The 25,387-nt window shown below is 52.6% G+C and overlaps 1 protein-coding gene across 1 annotated transcript in view; it reads right to left on the reverse strand.

Annotated features, from left to right (window-relative positions):
• The window catches only part of LOC144146709 (high-affinity choline transporter 1-like), a 42,528-nt gene extending 17,398 nt beyond the window's left edge, over positions 1-25,130 (reverse strand). Inside the window, exons 1-4 of the mRNA XM_077678637.1 lie at positions 24,935-25,130; positions 24,445-24,600; positions 23,718-23,866; positions 1,213-1,362 (exon numbers count right to left, since the gene is read on the reverse strand). Of these exons, the coding sequence (XP_077534763.1) occupies positions 1,213-1,362; positions 23,718-23,866; positions 24,445-24,600; positions 24,935-25,130 (651 nt within the window). The remainder of the gene's footprint in view (positions 1-1,212; positions 1,363-23,717; positions 23,867-24,444; positions 24,601-24,934) is intronic.
• Between the last annotated feature and the right edge of the window lie 257 nt (positions 25,131-25,387).

The following is a 25,387-nucleotide window of genomic DNA, read 5'->3' on the forward strand; positions in this document are numbered from 1 at the left end:
TCGAATAAAACCAACTTGCATTTTCTCTTCATGGCTCCTTTAGGCAGTGTGCTTTACAGTTTGTGAAGTAGACAAGGCTACCCTGAGCAACATAACAAGAAAGCCACCAGTCGGGCAGCACAACTCGAGGGACAGTTGCACAAAGTGTAGTAGTGATAAATGATAGCAACCAAGATACTACACGACCTACTGAAGTTAAACGCAGCTCAAAGAGAATCGCACGTGGACTGAGCGCAGAGAGCGAGCTGAATATCGGGGCCAGAGAAGCAGGCGACAAATTCGCGCGTCCCTAAATTGACGTCAGACCCAGCGCCGATAGAGGCCACGCTCAATATGAATGTCGCCATCTGTGTTTGAGGGCATGAGGGAGGGTTTAAACTGATTTTCCAGCGGATTTGTGGCACGCGTGTCGGCTCCCTGGTAATGGAGTTGGTGTTGTTTTTTATATAGTTTTTAGGCTGGATGTGGTGAGAATAAGCCTTAATCAGCACCGCAGCTTTGTGTGTTCTGACAGGGCGAAGGCATGCAGACTATGTGGCTGAGGTGGAGGGGGCGGGTCGCGGTGGGTTTGCTCTGGTTCTAGGAGCGAAAAACGTCTTGTTAACTTACAACGTCAACGTCGCAGAGTGACTGCACAAAGAAGACAGCTAGGTACAAATGGTTGTATAAATAGTGTGGGTTCTTTTATATTTTTGCAGCAGCAGAGTTCGTAACCCCTCCTAACACCAGTTGCATTTAGTCTCATTCAGTATTACGCATGTAACTATATAGAAGAAATGGCGTATTGGCTTTTGTTTATTCGTAAACCGAGCGCCTCGTTATGGGCATTGATCGGCAACATTCAGTGTATGGGTCTTTGTTTCCCCTTCCTGAGTGTTTTTTGGCGCACCAAATAACTGGGCCACCGCTTTCATGAGTTTCGCGAGGCAGAAGAGAACAGTGCGAGCGTAATCGTGAACGGCCAAGACTGCGCAAAAAACTCATCAGTGGAAATAGGTAAATGTGGAGAAAAATTGAGTTTGTGTGGAGCTCCGTCAATTATTAAGAAGCGCGGGGCGGCAAAAACGCGACTTTGAGGGAACAGGGCTACGCTGGATTGGAGAACACAGCAGTTACATGCAATGCAGTTACATGCCACCCGTATAAGCGAAGGCGAAAATTGTTTGTAGCCGCGGCGAAATAAGCGGCTCGCGTTAGAAACGGCAGCCTCACCTGCCACGGGATGCCTCCAAGGACGACCATCAGGAAGATGTCGAAGAGCTGGGTCGCATCGGTGATCGTGATTACGCCAACCCAGTCGTTGTCGGGTGGTCCTACTTTTCCCACAAAGGGGCTCAAGAGGCAGAAAGGGACGCAGATGGTCTGCGATTGAGAGGAAAATTGGGCTTGTCAGAAGCGAGCGGGCCTTTTTTGTTTTTATGGCGAATTGTGTCAAGGTGTGGGTCTTTTTGCATTTTTCAGCGAAGCTGGCTTGTGCTGGGTTCTGAGCAAAATTTGGGCGTCTATCGGGTCGCGCCGACAGCGTCGCAAGCGCTCCTTACAGAGCCACGTGTTTGTCAGAAAATGGCCAACCCCGTTGCAGAATGGCCTGATCCATTCCGTTCCAATTCCATTCCGAGGAATTAAATTTTTTCGCATTTCCACTTATTTCAATTTCACTGAATGCTACAATTGTGCCCACTTCCTCTCCTGAAACGGCCCGGAAGTTCAGTTCCATTCCTGCAATTCCTCTGCGTAGAAATTCCTTTCTTGGTGTCGCTGCATCGAGCTACCTGCGAACGCAACGTGACGCTGACTATCAGACGCGTTGATAACTGCAAAAATATGCATCGACGCCACCAAAGTCAAGGAATGGCAGCAGCTTGGTGACACATCGTGCAGGCAAAGATATCCAGATATCATCCACTGTAATGCCAGACGTGGCGATGTGAATAAACAAATAAATAAACAAAAATAAATAAATAAAACCTATCGGGCCACCCATGATTTCTCTTGTAAAGTGAGCATGCGTGAGCGTCACTGCTTTCTGAGTTACTTCACGTTACGTCGCTAACTTTAGTGTCAAAAGTCTTGCGCCACGGAGTTAAGCGTTGCTAAGTGCACGTCGCGAAACATCGACCCTTACATCATTACCATTTCCCCTTGCATTTTTTTCCTTCGTTTATCGGTTGTTATGACCCAGAACCTACGCCACTCGCTTTTGTTACGCCTATGCTCAGGATTAACGTAAGGCAACCTTAACGCTCAGCTAAACGACGTTCCAAGCAACGCCACAGTCATTGCACATCACACTTCGGGTATACTTGAAGACGTTAGACCCCAAAGCGTGACGTTAGGAGTAATGTCGGGCCATGGCACACCCGTGTCCACCCATTTCTCGTCAGCCAATGGGCTGGTTATGTTTCTACATTTTCACGTGTTTTCTGAGTCTACCGGCAACTTCTTGCCGCATAAAGATTTATAATGCGCTATCATCCTTCTAGGGGCGAAGCGCCTTAGGTGCTGGGGCTGTTGGCGTCTCCTGTCATCATCGTAATTGTCCTCTCACGGTACCAAAACACCGGGACACTCGTTTAAGCCTCGTGCTAGAGAGCTTCGTGCTTCAAAGACAAAAGAATTTTACAGCGAAGCTGTATACCTCTACCCCCCAAACGGTTTCATCTCCGCTGGCAAAAGCGTCTGGGCACCAAGAGTACACTTATACACTTCATGCTTCACCCCTCTCCAGGTTTCACTTTAGTGGAGAAGACCCATGATCTTTTTTATTGTTGTACAGCCACGAGTAATAACCAGTGGGGACGTCAGGCCACCTCATACCCGCGGGCCGACACGTGTACCCGCATTCGGAGCCAATGCATACCCGCTCTCGTAGCTGATTGGAATTTTGCGCTATCGTTTCTTATATCACGCAGGTACCACGACACCGCGTTTTACAGCAAAGCTGTTAGCCTCGCTTTGGTCGGAAAAATTCGTGCTGTAAACGAAAAACCCAGGCAGGACCCAGCAGTTGTCGCCCAAGACGCCGAGCGCATGCGTAGGGCCCCAGCACTTGCCGCCAGAGAAGCCGAGTGCAAGCGACAAGCACTCCGAGACAACGAGGAGCATTTCATACCCTCCCCCATCCGCGTTTGTAGTGGTCTGAAACAGCTGTACTGGGCATCCACTTTTGCAGGGCGGCATGGCGGCCATAAGCACACATAATTGATTTGAACATGTCCTCTGCTGTGAACTCCTCTGCTGTGAACTCCTCTGTTGTGAACTCCAGAGGGTCAGGAGCCCTCGTCAGGCACTCAATGCCTTTAGTTCCTGCCCCTTCAGCAGGAACTGTAACAACGTCTGCTTAAAAATAAAGTCTTCTTCTTCTTCTTCTTCTTCTATCGCCACCTGAGTCTGTAATGCTTGAGAGATCCCTGAAACTGGGGGGGCGCTGCGAGCGGCCGAGGTGATCGGACGCACTGTACATCGGCTCCCAGTTCGATGTCCAGTTTGAGGAGGAAAATTCGATCGGTGCTTGATTTACAGTATTGAAGATTGTTCAGCAAGTGTTTCGGCATCACTGGACACCAGATTTGTGAAGATCGACCCAGGATTTTGAATTCTACGGGACTGTGAGTTTCACCACCACGCCTAGGCTTAGCGGGGCCGTTCGGCCTTCGCGATGGACGGCCTCCCGGCCTCGGCGGCTCGTTCGGTGAGCCAAATGGAGGCGGACATGGAAGCGGAGACCACCATGAGTGCCCAACAACACGGACTAAGAGACATTGACGGAAAATCGTGTGTATTTGTGACCGGTGAGGACTTGGCGCCCGACGACACGGCGGGGTGGGTCCTGCCGAGCGACAAGCGTGCTCGGATTAACATCAAGAACGTCGAAAGCGGTGAGTCCCCCCAACCGGCGACACAATCCAGGCCTCGTGAACGAGAAAGTTTTGCCAAAAGAGTAGCGAGAGCGGCCACAACGGCGGCACGCATGCCGCGAGTCATGCCGCGGGAAGATATCAAGATTGTCATTAGGCGTAGAGGTGGGCTGAACGTTGCGAGGACGGAAGTGCCGACGCTGATGGCGGCAATTCTGGCAGCTACTGGCGTCAAAAGAGAGGAGGCTATGGGGGATATATTCTGCCCAAACCCCGTGCAGAATATCATAGTCGTGAGCACGCCGGACGAGAGACGAGCGAGGCAATACTTGAGGATAAAGTGTCTGACAATAGGAGGCACTGGCCACGAAGTCTGGGCATACCAAGCGGCAATGGAAGGCACAGTGAAGGGAGTGATCAAGGGAATATCGGTCACGGACACCCAGGAAGACATCAACGCGAACATCGTGAACATGTACAACCCCCAGGCGCTACAAGCGCACAGGATCGGGACGTCGACCGCCGTAATCATCCTGTTCGAGGGCACGAAAGTGCCGAACTACGTCAAGTACGGAGCAGTCCTCGTACGCTGCGGACTTTACAAAAAACACTTCGACGTATGCAAGACGTGCGGGCAAGTAGGACACAGGGGCGACGTTTGCCCCAACCCGAACGCAAACGTCTGCTTCGCCTGCGGAACCGTCAACCCGGGCCTCGAACACCAAACCAAATGCAATCCGAGATGCAGGCTTTGTGGAGGCGAACACGTCACCAGAGACAGAGAATGCGGGAACAAATTCAAGACACCTTACGTCGTCAGGCAACGACAGTGGGAGCGGAAACACCGGCAAGAACGACGGGACCTGAGGGACGAGGACTTTCCACCACTCCGGAGGGAGAGGAGCGTCAGCCGCGGACCTCAAGCCAGGGGAGGAAGCAGCACGCACCGAGGGCGCTCTCTTTCGAGGCAACCGGCCCCGGGCAACCAGTGCTGGAAAACAGCCGGGAGAATGGCATCGTCGGCGCGGAGCATCTCGAGACGTCGGGGCGACGCGGAGCCGACCGTGGAGCGCGGACGTTCGAGATCGCGGGGAGAGCCAGGAGGAGGCCAGCGTGGAGTCGCCGATAACAAGGTGGGCTGGGCCGCCGGGTCTCCCAAAGCTCGATTCCCCGATTCCCCACCCTCTAACCCGGGTAACAACATGAACGGTGATAACACCATAGTGAACGAGCTAAAGAAGATCATAGAGAAGCAGAATGAACAGATTCGCGAACTAATGAGGAAATTAGAGAAAGCAACGAATAACAACACCGCGCAGCACACACCGATACACGAAGAAACACTAGCTAACCCGGTAGGAGAGGGACCGCGCAAGCTGCCGAGGAGAAGGTCGCCACCCGCGGTACCCGCCGGAGCAACGCAGAACTCGGAAGTTCAAGCGATGGAGGACGAGGAGCTTCCACCGCAACAAGAGCAAAAGAAGGAAGAACAGGTACAGCTAACTCCTGGCGAGTCTGTCATCTTGGCGGCTCTGAGCAGGCTTGAAGAAAGGGTAGCTACGATTGAGGCCAAGCACGATCGCCTGGCGGCTAGGCTCAACGCCCTAGAAATCAAGCAGAAATACGGAACATTAAAGAAGGAACGAGCAGAACGGCTGAAGGAAACAATTGCCAAGAGAAGGGGACGATTAGACACCAACCAGAAAGATGAAGCCGAAACAACGCAACAAATCTAATCGGACACGGGTCGTCGATGAGGTGACCGCTATATATCAGTGGAACTGCCGAAGCATAAAAGCCAAGGAGAGGGAGCTTATCCTTCACATAGGGAGCCAGGACGCACACCGACAACCCCTTGTCATAGCGCTACAAGAGACCAAAGTTAAGCCTTGCATGCCGGGGTACATTACATATACCGACCCGACCGAAAAGAGCACCGCCGTCCTCGTACGTAATACGGTCGCTGCGACGCAACACATCACGGCGCAGCACGGCTGCGACCACACGCTGGTCGAGCTGCACGCGAGAGACATTGGGCGCAGCAAGAGAGAGAGAAAAGACCTTTATTCGGCCGAAGTTACAGGCCGAGCATGTCCACCGCCTGGGCGACCAGTCTGCGCTGTTCTCCTTCAGAGCCGAGCCAGTCGGTCCAGGTGGTGATGGAAAGGGATGGAGAGGGATAGGAGTCGGATAGCTGAGCCACCGGGCAGTAGAATAAGCAATGAGGTAGATCAGCGTAGGCAGTGGGGCAGTTGGGACAAGAGGGGTCAGACCTATAGCGATAGAGGAAAAGGCGGGAGGGAGTGATCAGGGCATTCATTTGGATGTGCCGGAGGAGTCGAGCTTCCGTTACGGTGAGTGATGGGTGAGGAGGCGGGTAGAGGCGTTTGTCAAGACGGAGCTGAAGGTAGACCTCCTTGATGGTACGGCGAAGGGAGAGCCTCGCACCGTCCTCCGAGGGCCCGGGCCAGGGGATCAACGGTGCCCGGTGAAGAGTTTCGCGGGCGAGTTGATGCGCCAACTCATTGCCGTCAATCCCGGAATGTCCAGGGACCCAACGGAGGAAAACGATGGATGGCTGTAGAGCGGAGACCGCTCGTTCGACCTCCTGTTGAATGATAGAAGGTAGTAAGCGATTTTGTATCTGTATAATAGCGGCGTGAGAGTCAGAAAAGACTGTATTCGGGGACGGGGGGAAGAGAAGCAAAGGACTGAAGGGCATGGGCAATGGCGAGAACCTCAAGAGACATTGCTTCCGGAGGGTGAAGGTACGGGCCGCTAGTGTGGGTTTCTGCTTCAGCAAGGTGAGGGTGGTACAGAATGTAACCGCACGAGCCTCGAGGCGCCACAAAGGAGGCATCTGTGTAAGCGATTCCCTGGGTCGCGAAAAGAGGAGAATGATGCTGCGCGGCCGCATGACGACGACCTGCATGAAGGACAGGGGACATGTTTGACGGGAGAGGGAGAATACGAAGGTTGGGCGCCGAAATTGCGTCAGGAGGGGTAATTGGGGAGACGGGAATCGGAGATATACCCGCCTGAACCAGTAACCATTGACCTTGACGGGTAAGGGAGAGCCGTGAAATCTGGGAATCTCGATGGAGATTGAGGAGAGAGCGAAGGGAATGAAAGAGGCCCGTGGCAAAAAGCTTATCTGTAGAAGTGGTGATAGGGAGGTTCAGTGCTGCTTTGTAGAGTCCCCCCAAGGCGGTCTCAAGGGTATTGAGTTGAGTGTTGGTGAAGGAGATGTAAGGGATAAAGTATCAGAACTTGTTGAGCGCGAGGGCGTGAGCAACCCTCCAGGCATTAGCTTCGTGAAGACCCGCCCGTCGAGTGACCACACGACGTAGAAGGTGGGTTACCGAGTGGCAGGTCGCGACGGCGCTGTGTAGGGCTTGTATGTTCTTGGCTGCATGCAAAGGAAAACCAAGAACCTTGCATTTGGTTACAACAGGAATGGGAGAACCAGAAATATGGAGAGAGATGAGGGAATTGTGGGCACGCTGGTAAGAGGAACGGTTGAGAAGGAGAAGCTCGGACTTTTCCGGAGCAGGGGAAAGACCAACAGCGGTGAGAAAAGAGTCGATGAGATCCAAGCCACGTTGCAGGGTGCTCTGCACATGGCCCGGAGAGCCAGATGAACACCAAATGGTGATGTCGTCGGCGTAAAAAATGTGATGAAGATCAGGGATTTCAGATAGTTGGGAAGCCAGAGGAGTCATAGCAATATTGAAAAGGGTGGGGGAAAGAACAGCACCCTGAGGAGTGCCTCGAGCGATGTGGTGGGGGTCGGACAGATGAGAGTCGACTTGAAAGCGAGCCACTCGGTGAGAGAGGAAGGAGCGGAGATAGGAGTACATGCGGGAGCCGCAGGACATTGCGGCAAGCTGTGCCAGGATATGGTCATGGCACACACCGTCAAAAGCTTTACGGACATCGACGGTCACCAGAGCGTGGATTTGGGTGGGGGTGGAAGAGAGAAAGGTGTGCTGGAGAAGCAAAAACATATCCTGAGCACCGACACGGCGACGGAATCCGATGAGAGTATGAGGGAAGAAGTCCCTCTTTTCGAGAAATTCAGAGAGGCGAGTCAGAGCCATACGCTCAAGGGTCTTACCAACGCATGACGTTAAGGATATAGGCCGAAGGTTAGCGATGGAAGGAGGTTTTCCAGGTTTGGGAATCATGGTAATAAGGGAAGACGTCCAGGAGCTAGGTAGGCTGCCACTGTCCCAAGCTTGATTAAAAATCTGGAGGAGGAACTCTTTCGCATTGTCGGGGAGGTTGCGGAGAGCCGTGTATGTGATGGCGTCTTCTCCAGGAGCAGAACGCTTAGCATTTCCAACCAGGGCCGCCTCGAGCTCCCGCAGAGTGAAAGGGCGGTCCAGATCAGAATTATGTTCACCTGAGTAGTCCATATAGCTAGGAGTAAGAGGGGGCGGGAGATAAAGAGAGGCTAGTTGGTTGAAGAGATCGGAGGCTGTTCCTTGAGCAAGAGCTTTAGCTAAAGTGGGAGCAAGCGTGGGCTTAGTGCCTAGGAGAGATTTAAAAAGAGACCATGTGGATCGTGAGTGCAAAGAAGAGTCAAGATTGCCGCAGAGAGCACTCCATCGAGAATGTTCGAGGGAAGCGCAGTGGGCAACAATCTCGTCTAGTAGAGCAGCGATTCTGGAAGCGAGCTGAGTATTTTGGGGTTGGGAGCGGAAGGAGCGCTGCAGTCGTTTACGCCGGCTCTATAAACGGAGAAAGTGAGGGTCAGGGTCTTGGATTGGATGACGGATGCGAGCACGACGACTGCTGCTCGAAAGCGCAGCGGCAATGCCCGACGTCCAGTTCTCATACGACTCAAAAGAGTGGGAGGCCAGAGCCGTGCGGAAGGCGTCCCAGTCAATGTGAGTGACGAGGCGACGTCGCGGGATGTGGGAAACAGATATGGAAAGATGAATCAGAAAATGGTCGCTGAGGAGGTTTTCCGCTGTGACCCGCCACTGAACTGAAAGGGGCCCCCGAGAGAAAGTAAGGTCGGGTGTCGTGGGCCGCTGTGAGGTAGTGCCGGCTCTGGTAGGGGAACAAGGAGTATTAAGAAGGGTGAGGTGGCGTTCCTGTACAAGACAGTGGAGAAGGCGGCCAGGTTTGAGGGTCTGCCGGTAGCCCCAAAGAGTGTGAGGTGCATTGAAGTCACCCCCAAGGATTAGATTGGTGGTGGACGGAAGTGAGTGAAGGAACTTGCCTAGCGCACTGAATAAAGAGGAAGTTACAGGCGGGTTGTAGAGAGAGAGAAGGGCCAGTGAGATTTTAGAAGAAGGATCATAATAGACCACGCCGACTAAATATTTGAGAAGGGTACAGGGTATGTCCAGTGGTTCCACGACCATGTCGCCACGCACATAAATGGATGCTAGCGGCGTGCTTGTAGCGGCATGATGGGCGCGGTAACCTGGGATGGCACTAGTGGCACGGGCCTCTTGTATCAAAAGAAAATGAGGGAGAAAATGGCGGTTGAGGAGGTACTGATGGAGAGGCGTCTTATTATTGCGTAAGTTTCGGCAGTTCCACTGCACCACCTCCAAACCCTCAGCACTGGACATCTAGGTAGCGGTGGATGTAGAAGGACGGTCCTTTTTCTTAGCCGGGGGGAGTGATTCTTGTAAAGAAATAGCAATGGAACCAAAGGACTTAAGTTGCTCGGATTGGGCATTCAGCGCGGTAAGAACTTTGAGGATGGAGGTTTCGAGCTGAACCAATCGAGTGTGCTGGGCGGTGGACGTGCTTTCGACTAAGTCTGCCAAAGGCATGAGTTGGGTTGCAGAGGGAGCTGTGGTGAACGTGGCAAGGTGCTGATTGAGCTGCGCAAGTTGGGAGGTAAGACAGGTGGTGGTTGCTTGGAGTGTTTCGGTGAGAGACTGAATCTGCTGTTGCAATTCCTGGGAAACGCGCTGCTGCTCACGCAGCTGGCTTTCGAGCATCGCGAGTCGGAGGTCGAAAGAGTGACGGTTGAACTTATTTATACTGAACGTTTACTGTAGACCAGGAGCCAAGCACCAATACGATTTCGATGCCATACTGAAGGACGCGATGGGACTAGCAAAAAGCCGCACGCTCCTGGTCATGGGCGACTTTAACGCGCCTCATCCCATGTGGGGCTATAAAATTGCGTCCAAGAGAGGCAAGGCTCTCGTCCAAGCCATGGGAAAGCACGAGCTGTACCTCATCAACGAGCCGGGAATCCCGACCCGAACGGGTAACAGCGTGACCAACGACACGACCCCCGATCTCACGTGGTCCTCGGGGCCGCTGGAGACGCGGTGGAAGTGCGACGACGCCGACCTCGGCTCGGATCACAAAATCATCAAGATCGATGTCCTCGGGCCTCAGTATAAGGCGGTGTACGGGAAGGCGAGGATAACGGATTGGGATAAGATGAGAAAGCACACGAGTGAGAGGAAGCAAAAAGAAGATGCCGAACCGTCTGCGGAATCCTACGAAGACTGGGCCAGACGACAGCAGGCCACGCTGCAAAAGTACACGCAAGAGATCACCACGACGGTGGACACGCCTTTCGTGGACGCCAGGCTCTCCAACCTGTGGGCGTTGCGCCACTCGCTCACTCGCAGGTGGAAGCGCCAGCGGCGTAACAGGAAGCTGGCTAGGCGCATCGGCCTACTGCACAAAGAGATAGCGGCGTATGCAGCCAAACTGTGCCGGGAAAACTGGCATAAAATGTGCGAAGGCTTACAAGGGCAATTGTCGGCGGGCAAGACCTGGAAATTGTTGCGTCACCTCATCGACCCCGCACAAAGCAAGTCGACCATGAATCGGAACCTGACCAAAGTCATCAATAATTACGACGGGGATAGCGCCGAATTGCTCAGGGACCTCCAAAAGCGTTTCCTCCAGACCGAAAAGGGGCGGTATCTGCCACCACAAGTGTACGAGGGGACCCCTAACGAGGAGCTGGACAAACCCTTCACAATTTCACAGCTATGGGCCGCCATCGACAAAAGCAACAGGAAAAGCGCGCCCGGGGCGGACAACATTACCTATAAGCTGCTTTTCAACATGTGCGGCAGAACGGCCAACGAGCTACTGCAACACATCAACGAGGCGTGGGAAACGTCGCGACTACCGCAAGAATGGAAGACGGCCAAGGTCCGCTTCATCCCGAAGACAGGGAAACCACCGTCGATCGAGAACCTGCGACCCATATCGTTGACGTCCTGCGTGGGCAAAGTCATGGAGAGGATGGTGTTGCACAGGCTGCAGAGACACCTCGAGGAAACAGGACAGATGCCGGCGACCATGTTCTGTTTCCGCAAACATCTCGGTACGCAGGACGTCATGGTTCAGTTGCACGAACTCGTCATCAAACAAGCAACCAGATTGAGCCCTAGAGCAATCCTGGCCCTCGACCTCAAGGGGGCGTTCGACAACGTCACCCACGCCAGCATCCTGCGCAACCTGAACGGGACCGGCTGTGGCACCAGAACTTTCCACTACGTCCGCAACTTCCTCGAGGACAGAGCGGCCGTTCTGACGATAGGCAACGCGGAGACGGACCCGATAACGCTAGGAGAACGCGGAACACCCCAGGGATCCGTAATATCGCCCCTGCTGTTCAACCTGGCCCTGCTACCCCTGCCTAAACTGCTGGAACGCATTGAAGGGTTAGACCACGCTTTCTACGCCGACGATATCACGGTCTGGACGAACAGGGCCGGATCGGAGGGGTGGATGGAAGAAACACTGCAGCGCGCAGCGACGACCGTCCACAAGTACGCCAAGTCGTGCGGCCTGAGCTGCGCCCCCCAAAAGTCCGAGCTCTTAGTAGTCCAGCCGGGCGTCGGCAAGAGGAGCAGATGCGGCCTGAAGATCGAGATCGACGGCATCCAAGTCGAACCCTCTCAACAGTGTCGGATCCTGGGGCTGTTGCTTCGCAGCGACGGCAAGGCGGACGCGGCCGTGGACAAGATATGCCTAACGTCGGAGCAGGTCCTCGGCATGCTCCGCCGCGTAGCAAAAAAGAATCGGGGCATCAAGGAAAACGACGCGCTGCGCTTGGTTCAGGCCTTCGTGGTTACCAGAACCACCTACTCGGCTCCATACCTTAACCTAACCGGAACACAGAAGGCAAAACTAGACGTCATCTTGAGAAAAGCCACGAAGCAAGCCCTTGGACTACCCGCGTACACGTCGACCAAACGGCTGTACCAGATGGGGGTCCACAACACAGTGGACGAGCTCGTGGAGGCGCACCTCTCCAATCAGATGATACGTCTCAGCGGGTCCGAACACGGGAGGAGGATACTGGAAAAGATCGGATGGAGGCCTGAACCGGTGCAAACGTCCGGCCGCGTCCCCGAACATTGGAGAGACAAGATCAACACAAAACCTCTCCCACGCAACATGGCGCCGGGGGAGGATGACGACAGGAGAAAAGCGCGCGCCAAGGCTTTGGAAACGCGCTTGGAAGGCAACCCCAATGTCATGTACGTCAACGCTGCCCTGGTCAAGGGAAGCGACAAGGCCGCTTTGGCAGTAACAAGAGACAGGCTCGTCGCCGTGGCGTCCACGAGGACAAGAAACGCAACAAACGCTGAAGAGATGGCGATCGCATTGGCACTAATCCAACCTGGGGCGACGCACGTCGTGACAGACAGCAAGAAAGCCTACGCGAACTACCGCGGGGGGTTGATCTCCTCCGAGGCGGCACGCGTCCTCAAACGGCACAAAACACCAGACAACGAAGTCGAACTGATTTGGACCCCCGCGCACTCCTCCCTGGTCGGCAACAACATCGCCGACTATTACGCCCGAGACATGTCCCGCCGGGAGGTGGAGGAGACGGGGGTCGACTCATTGACACCAATCACTGCGTATACAGATATCATTACAATGTACAGGGAAAATAGACAAACGCTACCTGAGCCTCATCACTCCCTCACCCGCAGGGACCAGACGATAATACGCGGAATACAGGCAGGGTCTCTGGCCCACCCAACACTACTACATAAGATGTATCCGCACCAATACTCCGAGCTGTGCCCGTTCTGCAACACTAGTAAAGGAACGTTAAAACACGTCATCTTAGAGTGCACCGCACTAAAGGCACCAATACCCGACACCAATACCCTTACCCCCTTCCCCTTAATGAGCGATGGGAGATCCTTCGGCTCAGCCCTCCGCAAACGTCCACGCGAGCCTAGCGGCCCGTGGGCGGGAGTTGCTAGCCCGGTACGGGGCCTGTGAATGAGGCTCAGCTCCCGTCGACGGGTCCCCCCCCCACCGGAGGGGGCTCACTCTTTCGCATAATAAAGTTTGATCAATCAATCAATCCCTGAAAGTCTTCCATGCGTGTCACGCTTCTCACGGCACGGGCAGCCAGCAATCCATGTCACATGTCTCACAGCGCATCTCGTTCGAGGAAAGTAAAACGTTGAATTAAACGCGCGCTCCTAAGCCGAAATGTCGGAGCGTGAGGGGGCGAGAAATACCATCACGGCTCTGTTAACGTTGTGAAATAATGCGGCTGCTCTGGAATTTCAAAGTGTGGCCGTGTCATAATCACTTCCAATCCACCGAAATGTATTTTTTCAATGGGCGCATTACGTTTTGTTTTGTCTGAGGCTCGCAACTGGCATTCCAAAAATTGCTAATTTATGCTCCTAGTAAGATGAGATATCCACGGGCAGTGATGTTCCGTGCCGAGAATTTTCCCTTTTTCGGGGAATTTTCAGCTGTAATTTTGGCCGAAAGGGAAAGAGGAAATCTTTAATAGATGCAGGAAATTTCGGAGTCGTGGGGTAAAAGAGAAAATAATGTCAGTCACCGGACTTCGCATCATTTATTACTTTGTTTTCTTTCAAGAAATTTCCTTAACACTTCGTGAGATTTGTGTTCAAATGTCCGCAGTCGTGTCTCCGCAAGCCACACGCATCCAAGTGAGCATAGAGGGAAGAACACTCCATGAGGAAGAGCTATTAAAGCCTGAAGCGGCGGCGGGGGAAGGGCTGGAGCTTGTTCGCATGTTTTTCTGCGCAATATACAAATCGGGTGCGGCGTAGTCCGCGTGCTTTCAGTCAACAAGATATGGCGCCAGAGTACCAGCGCTGAGCTGCTAAACTTGCCTCTATTACCCAGCAATGTCTTGTTTTTTTTTTTTTTTCATACGGGCAGTTTTTATGTAGATCCTCAGCATAAAAATTAACCATGCTGTTTGCTATAAAACGTGAAATGCATTGTCACAGGTTGCTGAGTGGCAGATGTAGTGGAATTCAGTTCACGCTGAAACCCTCGTTCTCTGAACGATCGGCGTCTGCGTCCGGAAGGCTACGTAAAGTAGACATAGGTGGCGCTGGCTAACGCCGAAAGGCAGTAAAATAGGTTTCAATCTATGTTATAGCCGCAAAGGACACGAAGTGGAACTTCATATCCCGGGACTGATATATGCAGATGACGTAGTACTACTAGCAGATAGCAAACAGTGTCTGCAACAGCTCACAGATATCTGCGGGGAAGAAGCCACTGAACTGGGGTTAGAGTTTAGCACAGCTAAGTCGGGAGTTCTAGTTTTTAATGACAACGCCCGTAACGAATCGGTATTCGTTCAAAAAGCAGCAATACCGTGGGTAACGGAATACAAATATCTGGGCATATGGTTAAACGAAGGTCAGGTGTATCTAAAAACTCATGAGGAGCATTTAAGAATCAAAGGCAGAAGAAATGCCTCTATCATGAAGCACAGAGCACTGTGGGGATTCAACAGATATAAAGTAGTGAGAGGAATCTGGAAGGGAGTAATGGTACCAGCACTCACCTTTTTAAACGCAGTAGTGTGTGTCAAATCAGGGATTCAATCAGGGCTAGAAGTAAATCAGAGGGCCGTAGGTCGATTGGCATTAGGAGCACACAGTAAAACAACAAATGAGGCAGTGCAGGGAGACATGGGATGGGCATCCTTCAAAGTGAGAGAAGCACAGAGCAAAATATGTTTTGAAGAACGACCTTGAAATATGGATGATCAGAGATGGGCGGCCAAAGTGTTACGGTATCTTTACATGAAAAGCGTAGACACACAATAGAGGAAAAGAGCCAAAAGGCTCAGGGCAAAGTATATGAAACCTGGAAATGCAGGGGAAACGACCAAGGCAATAAGAAATGAAGTGAAAGAAACAGAGACAACGACCTGGAAAAAGAGGATGGATGCGAAAAAGTCCTTAGATATCTACAGGATCGGGAAGCAGGAGATCACAAGGGAAAAATTATTCGATAATACCAAAGGGAGTGCATTGCTTTTTGAAGCCCGGGCGGGTTGCTTGCGGACAAAAACACTTATCCGTGAGCCGGTACAGGAAGAACTATGCGCAGGCTGCGGAAATGAGCCAGAAACCATGCGACGTATTGTAAAGGAGTGCAAAAGTATCCGTCCAGTCCTTAGTGATGGAGCCATCCAGCTTCTGGAAGCTCTTGGCTTTAAGGTTAGCGGAAAAGTGAATTGGACAGCAGTAGAGGTTAGTAAAAGAAGGTTAGAATGTTGGTGGGAAAAGAGCAGAGAACAATCTGGGAAGACATGCAAACAAAGAAGCCAGTCTAGCACAAAAATTTCGTACAAGTATCTTCTTTTTATTTTAACATAATTTTTCTTATTTATTTTGTTTGTATTTTTTGGCGAGGTGATTTTACAGTGGCGTTGCGACTAAGGCCGCTGTGCAACGCCACCCCGTTACAAAGGGGAAGCCACTAAGCATCATCATCATCAGCCGAATAGAAATGCCAGTAAGGGTCTGTCAGCTGAAAAAAGAGAACGCAGGGAATTTTGCAGGGAATTCTTGAGAAACCTGCGGATAAAATAGGGTAAACATAGGGAATTTCCGAACAGAGAAATGGGAATTTTTCGCCGCAGTACGGAGCATCACTGTCCATGGCAGCAGAGGTTGGAATATCAGTGGCGGAGAAGAGGGGCCGTACTTGCTGCTCTGGGTTTTGGCGATTGCGCGGCTGCAGAATACGGCATAGATAATCGCTTTAGTGCACTCTTTAGGTGCCAGAAACATTCTACCTGTTTAGAGATTCTCTTTTGGCGGATTCGGCTAGAGTCACCACTTTCATCCACGAGTTCACCGCAGCCGTCGAAACACTAAAGACCGCAATTGGCCGCTGGGTTGTAGGGATGCCAGTTCAAGAGCAGGTTGGGCTGTAAGCCGCAACTTAAGATCGATACAGCTAGCCTAAAAACATCCCATTCCATTCCCATTCCATTCCTGGATGGAAGAGGGGTGAAAGAGGGTGGATATCTCCCCGAATTTAGCAAAGTAACAAGTTAATGTATGATATGTTCCCACCCAACATCTTCGCCCGCATTTATTTGTAGATACTTGTGTTGGTTTATCCTCCGCAGGGTTTGCCATTCTTCTGCATTGAGACTCCCTTGTAGCCAGGGGAGAAAACCGTGTTCCTAGGCGATACGAGACGTTCTTAACTTGTTTTCTGGGAGGGAAGTGCGGTAGTCGTGGTCGCAAGTAGCATGGTGTGCGAGTTCGCGCGCCTCTTGGTCGGTGCTTCGATCTCTTCAAACCCTTGTGCCCGGGTTTCCTGGTGTCGTCGTTAACTTTCTTCATTGTGGGTGGTAGTATCTTAGCAAAGCGTTTAGGTATTTCGCCTGCCACCAGCAGTATAACGCCCTTTGAGAGTGTGTAATGGTGTTACGCTTCTATTTGATACTTCCGCTAGTCAGATTGCCGAGACGTTGGCTCCAACTTCCGCTTCTTCGTTCCCGTATGTTGGGGGGGAAGGGAGGGTTCATATAGCCACAAAGATTGCAAGAGTAGTCAACTACAATTCCTGCCTCCTACTTTCGTACATACCGGAATCGATTTATACCGTGTTCTCATGAAGCTTGACTTTCCTCGGAGTAACTTGATCCTGCCATATCGCCTCTCAAACATGTAGGTTTGGAACCATGTTTTTCGTTTTTTTAATGCGGATTTTATAAGAGTTTTTATGCGGATTCGCTGGATCGGTAACATGACCATGATAATTTTGTGGGCGGGGGGGAAAGGGGGCGTTCCTGTCTTCCATACGATATGGCCCGCCTCGATTTTGTTTTACATGCCACACCGTTGCCAGGAAAGTGATTTCTCTGATTTCTTCCAAAGCGTTATAAAGACGATTTAAGGACCTATTCATCGCTACCATCATCGCCGCCATCATCATCAACAGCCTATTAAGCCTAGTTAGGTGCACGGCAGAACGAAAGCCTCTACCACTGACGTTAACCCGCTCCTGTGCTGGCCGACTTATTCTTTGACTCCGAATTTTCATAGCCTTCACCTTCTTCTAGACCCGTCTCTGAGTGTCCATATTATTACCCTGGTGGCCCACCGGGTGTCCGTTCGTCTCACGGTAAAAATTTCGAGGTGGACGGCTGCCTTATACGCTGTCGTGGTGATGGTGTTTATTTGATCTTCTTCGGTTCGGATAAGTTAGTGGTACGGTAGGAACACTGAAATCCGGCTCATGAGTGGCCGCCTGAGTCTTACAGTTTCTTCTCTCATTGATGCTCTTCTCTTGCTTGAGCGTTCATAATGTGGGAACTTAGCTAAAGTTTTCCTAGGTCGATTTAGAGATCGACTCCAGGGCCACCCCGAGCATTCGTACATCTCTGCTCTCTAGGAGGACATACGTAACTAACTAAGGTGACGTTTGATGGTGATGATGATTTGTATCGGGACGTCGGTTGTCACCAACCGACTTGCCTGTGTTATTCTACTTGTTTGCCCTACCCTTCCCTAACTTAATCGGTTATCCCCCCCCCCTCACCCCCGGTTCTAATCTACCATCGCTTCCTCCCCCCCCCCCCCTTCCTGCTCTTACACTCCTGTTTAGCTCCCCCCTTCTGATTCTATTTCGGTATATTACTCATCCTACGTCCCACTCTCTTCCCTACTTTTCTTCCACCCCAACTCCAGCCGCCTCTTCGTCACCTCTATGGCCCTGAAGTTGAGACTCCCCGTCACACCAAATCCCAAAGCCTCCGTCAACGTCGCTTCCCCATCGCCCCGTCACCGTCGTATCTCTGTGCAGTCTATGACAATATGCGCTATGGTTTCCCGATCTCTGCCGCAGCATACGCAAGTTTCGTCCTGTTGCCTGTAGTTAGTCGTGAATGCCCGTGTTTTCAGACACCTCGCCCGTGCTTCAAAAAGCAATGCACTGCCACGCGTATTGCCGTAGAAACCTTCCTTTCTGATTTCTCGTTTCTCTGTTCTATAGGGCTCCAGGGATTTTTTCCCTTCCATTCTCTGCACCCAATTCGTCGTCTCTGCTGCTCTTACCTGCTTTTTAACTGCTGTGTATACCCCACTTTCCTCTACCGACTTTCCGCACCGCTTGGTCAGCTGTCTGGTCCTCCGTCTCCACCTCGTGTCCATGCCCCTCATATACAGGTACTTAAACACCCTGGCGGCCCATTTTAAATGCAGAGCATTTCTTTAACTCGCACTGTCACCCGTCGTCCCTCGGCGTTGTCCGCTCTCAACAACAGGTGCGGGCGCGCATGCGCGTGCTCCGGCGCTGAAAGAGGCGTTGCAGCAGCAGGTGCTACACCCTCTCCCTCTACTGCGCGCGCTAAGGCAGCGGCGAAGCGTCAGCGTCGAGCGGCCGATCCCGAGCGTCGAGAACGAGAGGCCGCCGCCAGACGTCAGCGTCGAGCTGCGGATCCATCGAATCGAGAGCGAGACACGGCTTCGAAACGTCAGCGGCGAGAGGCGGACCCCGCGTTACGAGAACGAGATGCCGCGGTAGGCCTTGTTGACGTAGTCCACGACGTACGCCGCGCACGCATAGTGGTCGAAGATGATCTGCAGGTCCATGTTGGAGTCGAGAACCCTTCCGATCCACGGGTTGAACGCGTTCACGCGCTTCTCGGCGGGGGTCCTCGCGTGAAGCACGCACGGACGCGACGCGCCAGCCCGCAGAATCTCCGGGTACTCCTCCCCGGACCGCACGTCGAAGGCGCGCAGGAACTCGTCCAAGCTCGCAAACTCCCCGTGCTCCAACGCCTCGTGCATTTCGTCGTACTTGCCCTTCAAGCGCCGTCGACGCACCCGTAAAACAACAACTACAACTACCACTGCCAACTACCACAACCTACGGCACGTGACCACCCCCAATGCTCTGCATTTACTCGTGTCCCTCGCCCGGGGGCATGCGACGGGGGCACTTTTTTTTTTTTGTCCTCCATGTCACGTAGTCTCTCCTCAAATTTTATCCTGCTCTGCGCCTCCCTTGCCTCGAAAGATGACCAGCCCATATCCCCCTGTACCGTTTCGTTTGTAGTTTTGCTGTGGGCCCCTAGGGACAGCCTACCTACGGCCCTCTGATTTACCTCCAGGCCCGCGTGGGTCTCTGGTTTCATGCACAGAACCGAATTTCCGAAAGTCAATCCTGGTACCATGGCCCCCTTCCTGACTCCCCTTACCACCTCGCATTTGTTGTAGCCCCACAGTGTTTCATTATACTCGCGTTCCGCCTTTATTTTGTTTTGAGGTGGGACTCATGCACATGCGTGTAATCTGTGCCGTCGTAAAGCCATACTCCTGAATATTTATACTACTTTACCCGTGGTAGTTCTACTTGTTGAGCTGATACTGATTTGTGCTCCGTGTCGTGGTTGAAAACCACGATCCCTGATTTTTCTCTGCTAAAAGATAGCCCAAGGTGCGTCGCTTCCTCCCCGCATATGTCCATCAGGCCCTGCATACCTATCCGGTAATCCGCCATCTTTCCCGCCCAGCGCCTCCTGATGTTCGCAAAACACAGCTTGCGGTGGAAGCATAACTCCGGGAATATCAAGAGAGAGAGAGAGAACAGACTTTATTGTCATCCCTTTTAAGACGAATGTAGCGTGCGGAAAAGTCCGGTATCTTCGTCCCATTAGACGGCGGTCAGGAACCCGTGGTCCCTGGCGGCGTCCTCTGCCAGTTGGATGACAGCAGCTTGTATCCCGGGAAGAGAGCTGAGCAGTTCGGCCTCCCACTGCTCACTACTTCTTATATGTATTACTTGTTCAAAGGCCCGTGGTTTATTGGGGCATTGCCAGACCATATGTTGTAGTGTGGCTGCTCCAATGTTGCACCACTTGCATCTGTCCGTGTACCTATCCGGATAGCTGCGGTGACACAGGGTGGGGTGAGGGAACGTATTTGATTGTAACCTGCGCCAAGCAACTGTTTGCCATTTATTTAGAGCAGTGTGGGCAGCCGGAAATTTCATTCGGCTCAGCCTATAATGTTGAGTAATCTCTCGGTAAGTTGCCAGTCTCTCCCTCCCCCCCGTCACAGACGGCACGCTGTCGGATTCGAAGTCAGCCCGGTTAGTAGTGTGTCCTCGGGCTGCTTCATGTGCCATCTCGTTCCCCGGGAGAGACGAGTGAGCTGGCGTCCATACCAAGCGGATGTGCCTTGAAACTGGGGTCGCGCTGTTCGTAAGGATTTTGGCGGCTGTGGTGGAGATCCTACCGCGCGCATAGTTGCGCAGGGCGGCCTTCGAGTCCGAGATGATGGTAGTAGCCTGCGTGCCCGTAATTGCAAGAGCTATGGCCACCTCTTCACCCGTTTCTGGGTTGGACGTAGGGATTGAACAAGATGAGGTTGCATTTCCCTGCTGATCTACCACCACGGCCACTACCGCACGTTGGCCAGGGTAGCCCGCCGTGTCGACATAGCATACCGCTGGGTTGGCACTTTACTGCTTGCGGAGCGCCTTCGCACGGGCAAGCCGGCGGTCTTGATGGTACTCCGGATGCATATTTCTAGGCAGTGGGGCCACACTTATTTTGTCTCGTAGGTCCGCTTCAATGACGCCTTTGGTTCCATTTTGGTCCGCGAAAGGTATATGCAGCGACTCCAGAATGGCCCGCCCAGTTGGGGTCCCCGCCAGCCTGTTGTATTGGGCAATGCGTTGTGCTTCTATAAGTTCATCCAACGTGTTGTGAATGCCCATCTCCAGTAATTTTTCTGTGGAGGCAGCCATTGGAATGCCTACAGCCGCCTTGGTGGCTTTGCGAATAATTCGGTCTATTTTCTCTTTTTCTGCTTTCTTGAGTTTCAGGTACGGAGTAACGTAAGTTATTTTGCTGATGATAAAGGCTTGAACTAACCGAAGGAGATTATGTTCCTTGAGGCCATGGTGTTTATTGGCAATCCGGGCGATGAGTCTGCCGATTTGTACGGCTGCATTGTGCAGTGCCTGTATGGTAACCGTGTTGGTTCCTTTCTCATGTATTCTGAGCCCTAGAATTCGTATGCATTCAGTTCTGGGTATTGGGCTGCCCTGCAGCAGGATTTCTATGTTGGGGTCATGTCTTTGTCTCCGGCCGGGCCTAGCTGGGTTGTAGAAGAGGACTTCCGATTTTTGTGGTGAACATTTGAGGCCTCTTTGGGTTACGTATTCTTGAACCGTGTCAGCGGCTGCTGCAGGCGTTCTTGTATGTCCCCATCGCTTCCTCCTACGGTCCAAATCGTGATGTCATCAGCATAAATGCTGTGATTTACATCTGGAATTTGTCGTAGTAAAACCGGTAGCTTAATCATTGCCACATTGAAAAGAAAGGGCGATAAGACCGAGCCCTGTGGTGTTCCGCGGCTGCCCAAGCGTATGGGGTCCGACTGGGGGCCTGGTACGGTTAGTTGTGCGGTTCGTTGCGCTAAGAAATCCGCGATATAGTTGTAGGCCTTCTTGCCCACGTGGAGGTCGCTCAAGTTGTGGAGAGTAGCGCTATGTTGCACGGAGTCAAAAGCTTTCGTCAGATCTAAGGCCAAGATTGCTCGAGTGTCTAGTGGGGATACAGCGCAGTTATGATTTGATGCTGTAACTGGAGCATGACGTCTTGTGTTGATAGTGATGGCCGGAAGCCCACCATGGTATGGGGGAAGAGTTGGTGTTCTTCCATGTACCGATGCAGGCGGTTCAACACTACGTGTTCGAGCAGTTTTCCCAAACACGAGGTCAAAGAAATGGGCCTAAGGTTCTCAAGCTTCAGTTGCTTTCCGGGTTTGGGAATAAACGTAATGAGAGCGCTTTTCCACGTAGGAGGAAGACGGCCGTTGTCCCATACTTTGTTCATGTAAGCTGTGAGGTCTTCTATGGATGAGTCGTCCAGATTGGTAAGTAGCTTGAAATAGTTCGAAAACTTATGTAACGAACGCTGTATATTGGGTTTTACTTTAGATCGTATCTGTTGTAATGTATGCGTTCCTTGGTTTTTGAGAGACGGACGTTATTCCTTCGCCCCATGTTTGACTTTGGTGTCCCAATGATGGTGCCGGTATCAGTACCGGTGGAAAACACGCCTTGGTGGCTCAGTGGTAAGTCATTTCGCTACTGAGCCCAAGGACGAAGGTTCGATTACCGGTCGCGGCGGCAGTTTTCATGGTGGACGGCGAAAACAAAACTACAGTGTGTCGACATCTCAGCGCACGTTAATGATCCCCAGTTTATCGAAATTAATCCGGAGCCCTCCAACACTGCGCGCCTTGTAGCCCAGGGTGGCTTCGGCACGTGAGTTTCCGTTGGACAGGTGCTTTGGTGTGATTGCGTCAGTTGCGGGCACGGCTGGCGATCCGGTCTGCTGAGCGTGCTGCTACCGACAGGGCGTAGAACTAACTTCACTGCGCAGACGCGACACCTGCCGAAAAGGCGTGTCCCGTCTTTCGGCCCACCGTAATATCGTTGTCCTGCTCTCCAAACTTGAGTTGCCGCTACGCCATATTCAAAAACTCCCACCTCGCCTCGCGGGAACCCCTGTGTAGATGCGACGCATAGGCGGAGCGGCGAAGGGAGCGCGTTTTATAGCGCGCATAACGTTGAGGGGACTGCGTAAGCCGGTCCCAGTCGATGACGACGTTGGCGTACTTGTAAAGCGGCGTGGACTATAGGTGTTTGAGCCAAGCGTGGATGTTGCTTCGCCGGAGAACGGCACACCGGTTATATGCGCAGCGCGCCCGAAGGAGAGGAAACCGCGGAAGAGAGAGTACTGCACATGCGCCGGCCCCAGCGCGTCTGCCGCGGCTATGACGCAACGTGCCGCGGCTATGACGCAACACAATCCAACACAATCCACTTTAATCCAATCCAAATTCAATCTAATCCAAGCCAAGCCAAGCCAAGTTAAGCCAATCCAATCCAATGCCCCTCGCGAGAGAGTGTTCGCTATCGGAGAGGAGAGGGGGTGAGTGGCGGAGAGCGCAGCTGGCGCGGCGAGGAGAATGGGGGAGGGGCGGACAACGCCGACGACGACGACGACGCCGGAGGGACAAGGCGAGTGAATGAGATGCTCTGCATCTAATATTTAGGCGAGCCTTCGCATCTGGCTGCCTCAGCCGTAGCTTCCGGTTGGCAGCGATGACGTATTTCCCTGGACGTTTGATGAGCGCGGCTGATAACGGACGACTAGCAGCCACGGGGAAGTTGAAAAATGAGCCCAATAACGCTATCGCGTTGATAACGCTCCCGGCTTAAGGGACAGCCTCAAGCATCGCCTCCTGTAAAAATACAGGAGGCGATGCTTCAAGAAGGGCTCTCAATTGGGCTAGCTGGTGTTTGTTCATGATGGAAAAAAAAACAGCGCAAAGACGACGAACTAGAAAAAGAAGGGACACACGACGCCCGCTGTCCTGCCTCCCTTCTTTTTTGAGTTCGTCGTCTTTGCGCTGTTTTTTTTTTTTTTCATCATGACAGCCTTAAGTGACGAGCCAGTTCTGACTAAGGCAGCTGGCAAGAAGAAACAACAAGCTACTCTGGATAAGGATGATTAAGGCAGGGATATTCTGCTCATATACGCATCATAAACGTGAAATAACTTGCCAGGCATACGGCGGTGGTGCCTATTTGGTAGAGGTCGGTGTACGTGGTGGCGTACAGACCTCCCAGGGACGTGTAGAAGAAGACGATCATCGCTGACACGACGATGAAAAACCGCGAGTCCACTTCAATGATGGCCCGCGCAGTGTCACCTACAAGTGAGCATCAGCTTCGTCAAAATATTCGGCCATGGAAGTAGGGTAGCAACTTATGCAGTAGAAGAGTTACCTCTACTATTCTGCTGTCTCTCTACTCGGAAACAAGTTAAGAACAGCACTAGCTGATGTACGGTGTCACTCCGCCTAAGCGACAGACCCGGATGTCAACGGGGACGCGCGTTTTAAAAGGACATTACTTTGAATGCGTGATATCGTCTGCCTTTTCTGACGTAGCTTGTTTCTCGTCGCTCAAGTAGTTTATAAGCATATTAAGTCCAAAAAATCACGGAAACAGCTCGTGCCATGTCCAAAATATTCCCAGTAACGCACTACTTGCGCCGTGCGGAGTAAAATCCGGAGACACAGTAGCAACTTCCGTTGCCGTTCTTAAATTGAACCCGAGAGCAGCTTACTGCACGTTACAAATAAGGCCGAGGTCATAATAGCAGCTCCCAAGTGATTTTCGCAAAAGTAGCGAAGTGACGGGGCTAACTGCGCGGTAACTGTTCCACACTTACAAGCACCTAAACGCAGAGAACGCGAGAAAGGCCCTCCCTGGGAAACACTCGCACCGAGGGCCGCCAGAACCGCGGCTGACCAGAAGACCTCACCGCAGACGGCTGGCAGGCACATCAGGGAGCCCACCCAGCGACCGTAGTGGCTCTGCAGCGGGTCCAGCATGGTCACGGGTTTCGTCTCGCGCATCTTCTCCGCGAAGAAGGCGCCACCTGGGAGGAGTTAGGCAAGAAATGTGCGGCGCTATTCTACAGGCGGCTTCGAAATAAACAGCCTGTTGACTGAAAAAAAAAATGCCGCAGCTTGGACTAGTGGTGCAAGGATGCACAAACAGCGGAGTTGGGGGTCGACCTAGCTTCTTCCGGTTATGCTAGGCTTTTCTAAGCTTTGTTAGGTTCTGCGATGAGCTCGCTAGGATAGGCTAAGTGTTGTGACCCGCTAAACGCCTCACCGTATACGTTTGCGTATATAATGTGGCGAAGCCTCGTGTTGATGGCGTCCAGCTGATCTGGGGATATCATGCTAATCTCGTCGGCTATCACGCACACCCCGTCTTGAGCACCGTCGTAAACGTGTTGGGTTCGCCGTCCCGCAGCCCTCCATCGTTGCACCGGTTTCGGGAATGCTCAAAGGCCGAGTGCACGGTGGTTCTGCCGACAGCCACGTCGGCCATGCCCTTGCTAGCGCAAATCACGTAGTCGTTGTACGGCGGGTCATAGTTTAGGCGGTTGTAAATGTCCATGGCCAGTTAAAACAGGAGCGTTCTACCGCACCTCAAAGGCACCGCTCTAGGAGGCACGCAGCTGCTCGGCCACCCCCTACGCCTGTCGGTGCATCGACTTCCGCAGAAACTCGGTGCTACTCGAAGTTCGTCAACCGCACCATATCGTAGAACATGATGCCGGTGCGCTTTCGCACGGCAGTAAACCTGCTCTGCTCGGCCAGGGCACGGCAGTCTAATCGATGTGCTCGGCACAGTGTCCCGAGGAGCTGTGCGTC

Source organism: Haemaphysalis longicornis, unplaced genomic scaffold (assembly GCF_048455015.1).
Source record: "Haemaphysalis longicornis isolate Haplotype H1 unplaced genomic scaffold, Haemaphysalis longicornis Haplotype H1 scaffold_7, whole genome shotgun sequence".
In the NCBI taxonomy this organism is placed as follows: domain Eukaryota; kingdom Metazoa; phylum Arthropoda; class Arachnida; order Ixodida; family Ixodidae; genus Haemaphysalis; species Haemaphysalis longicornis.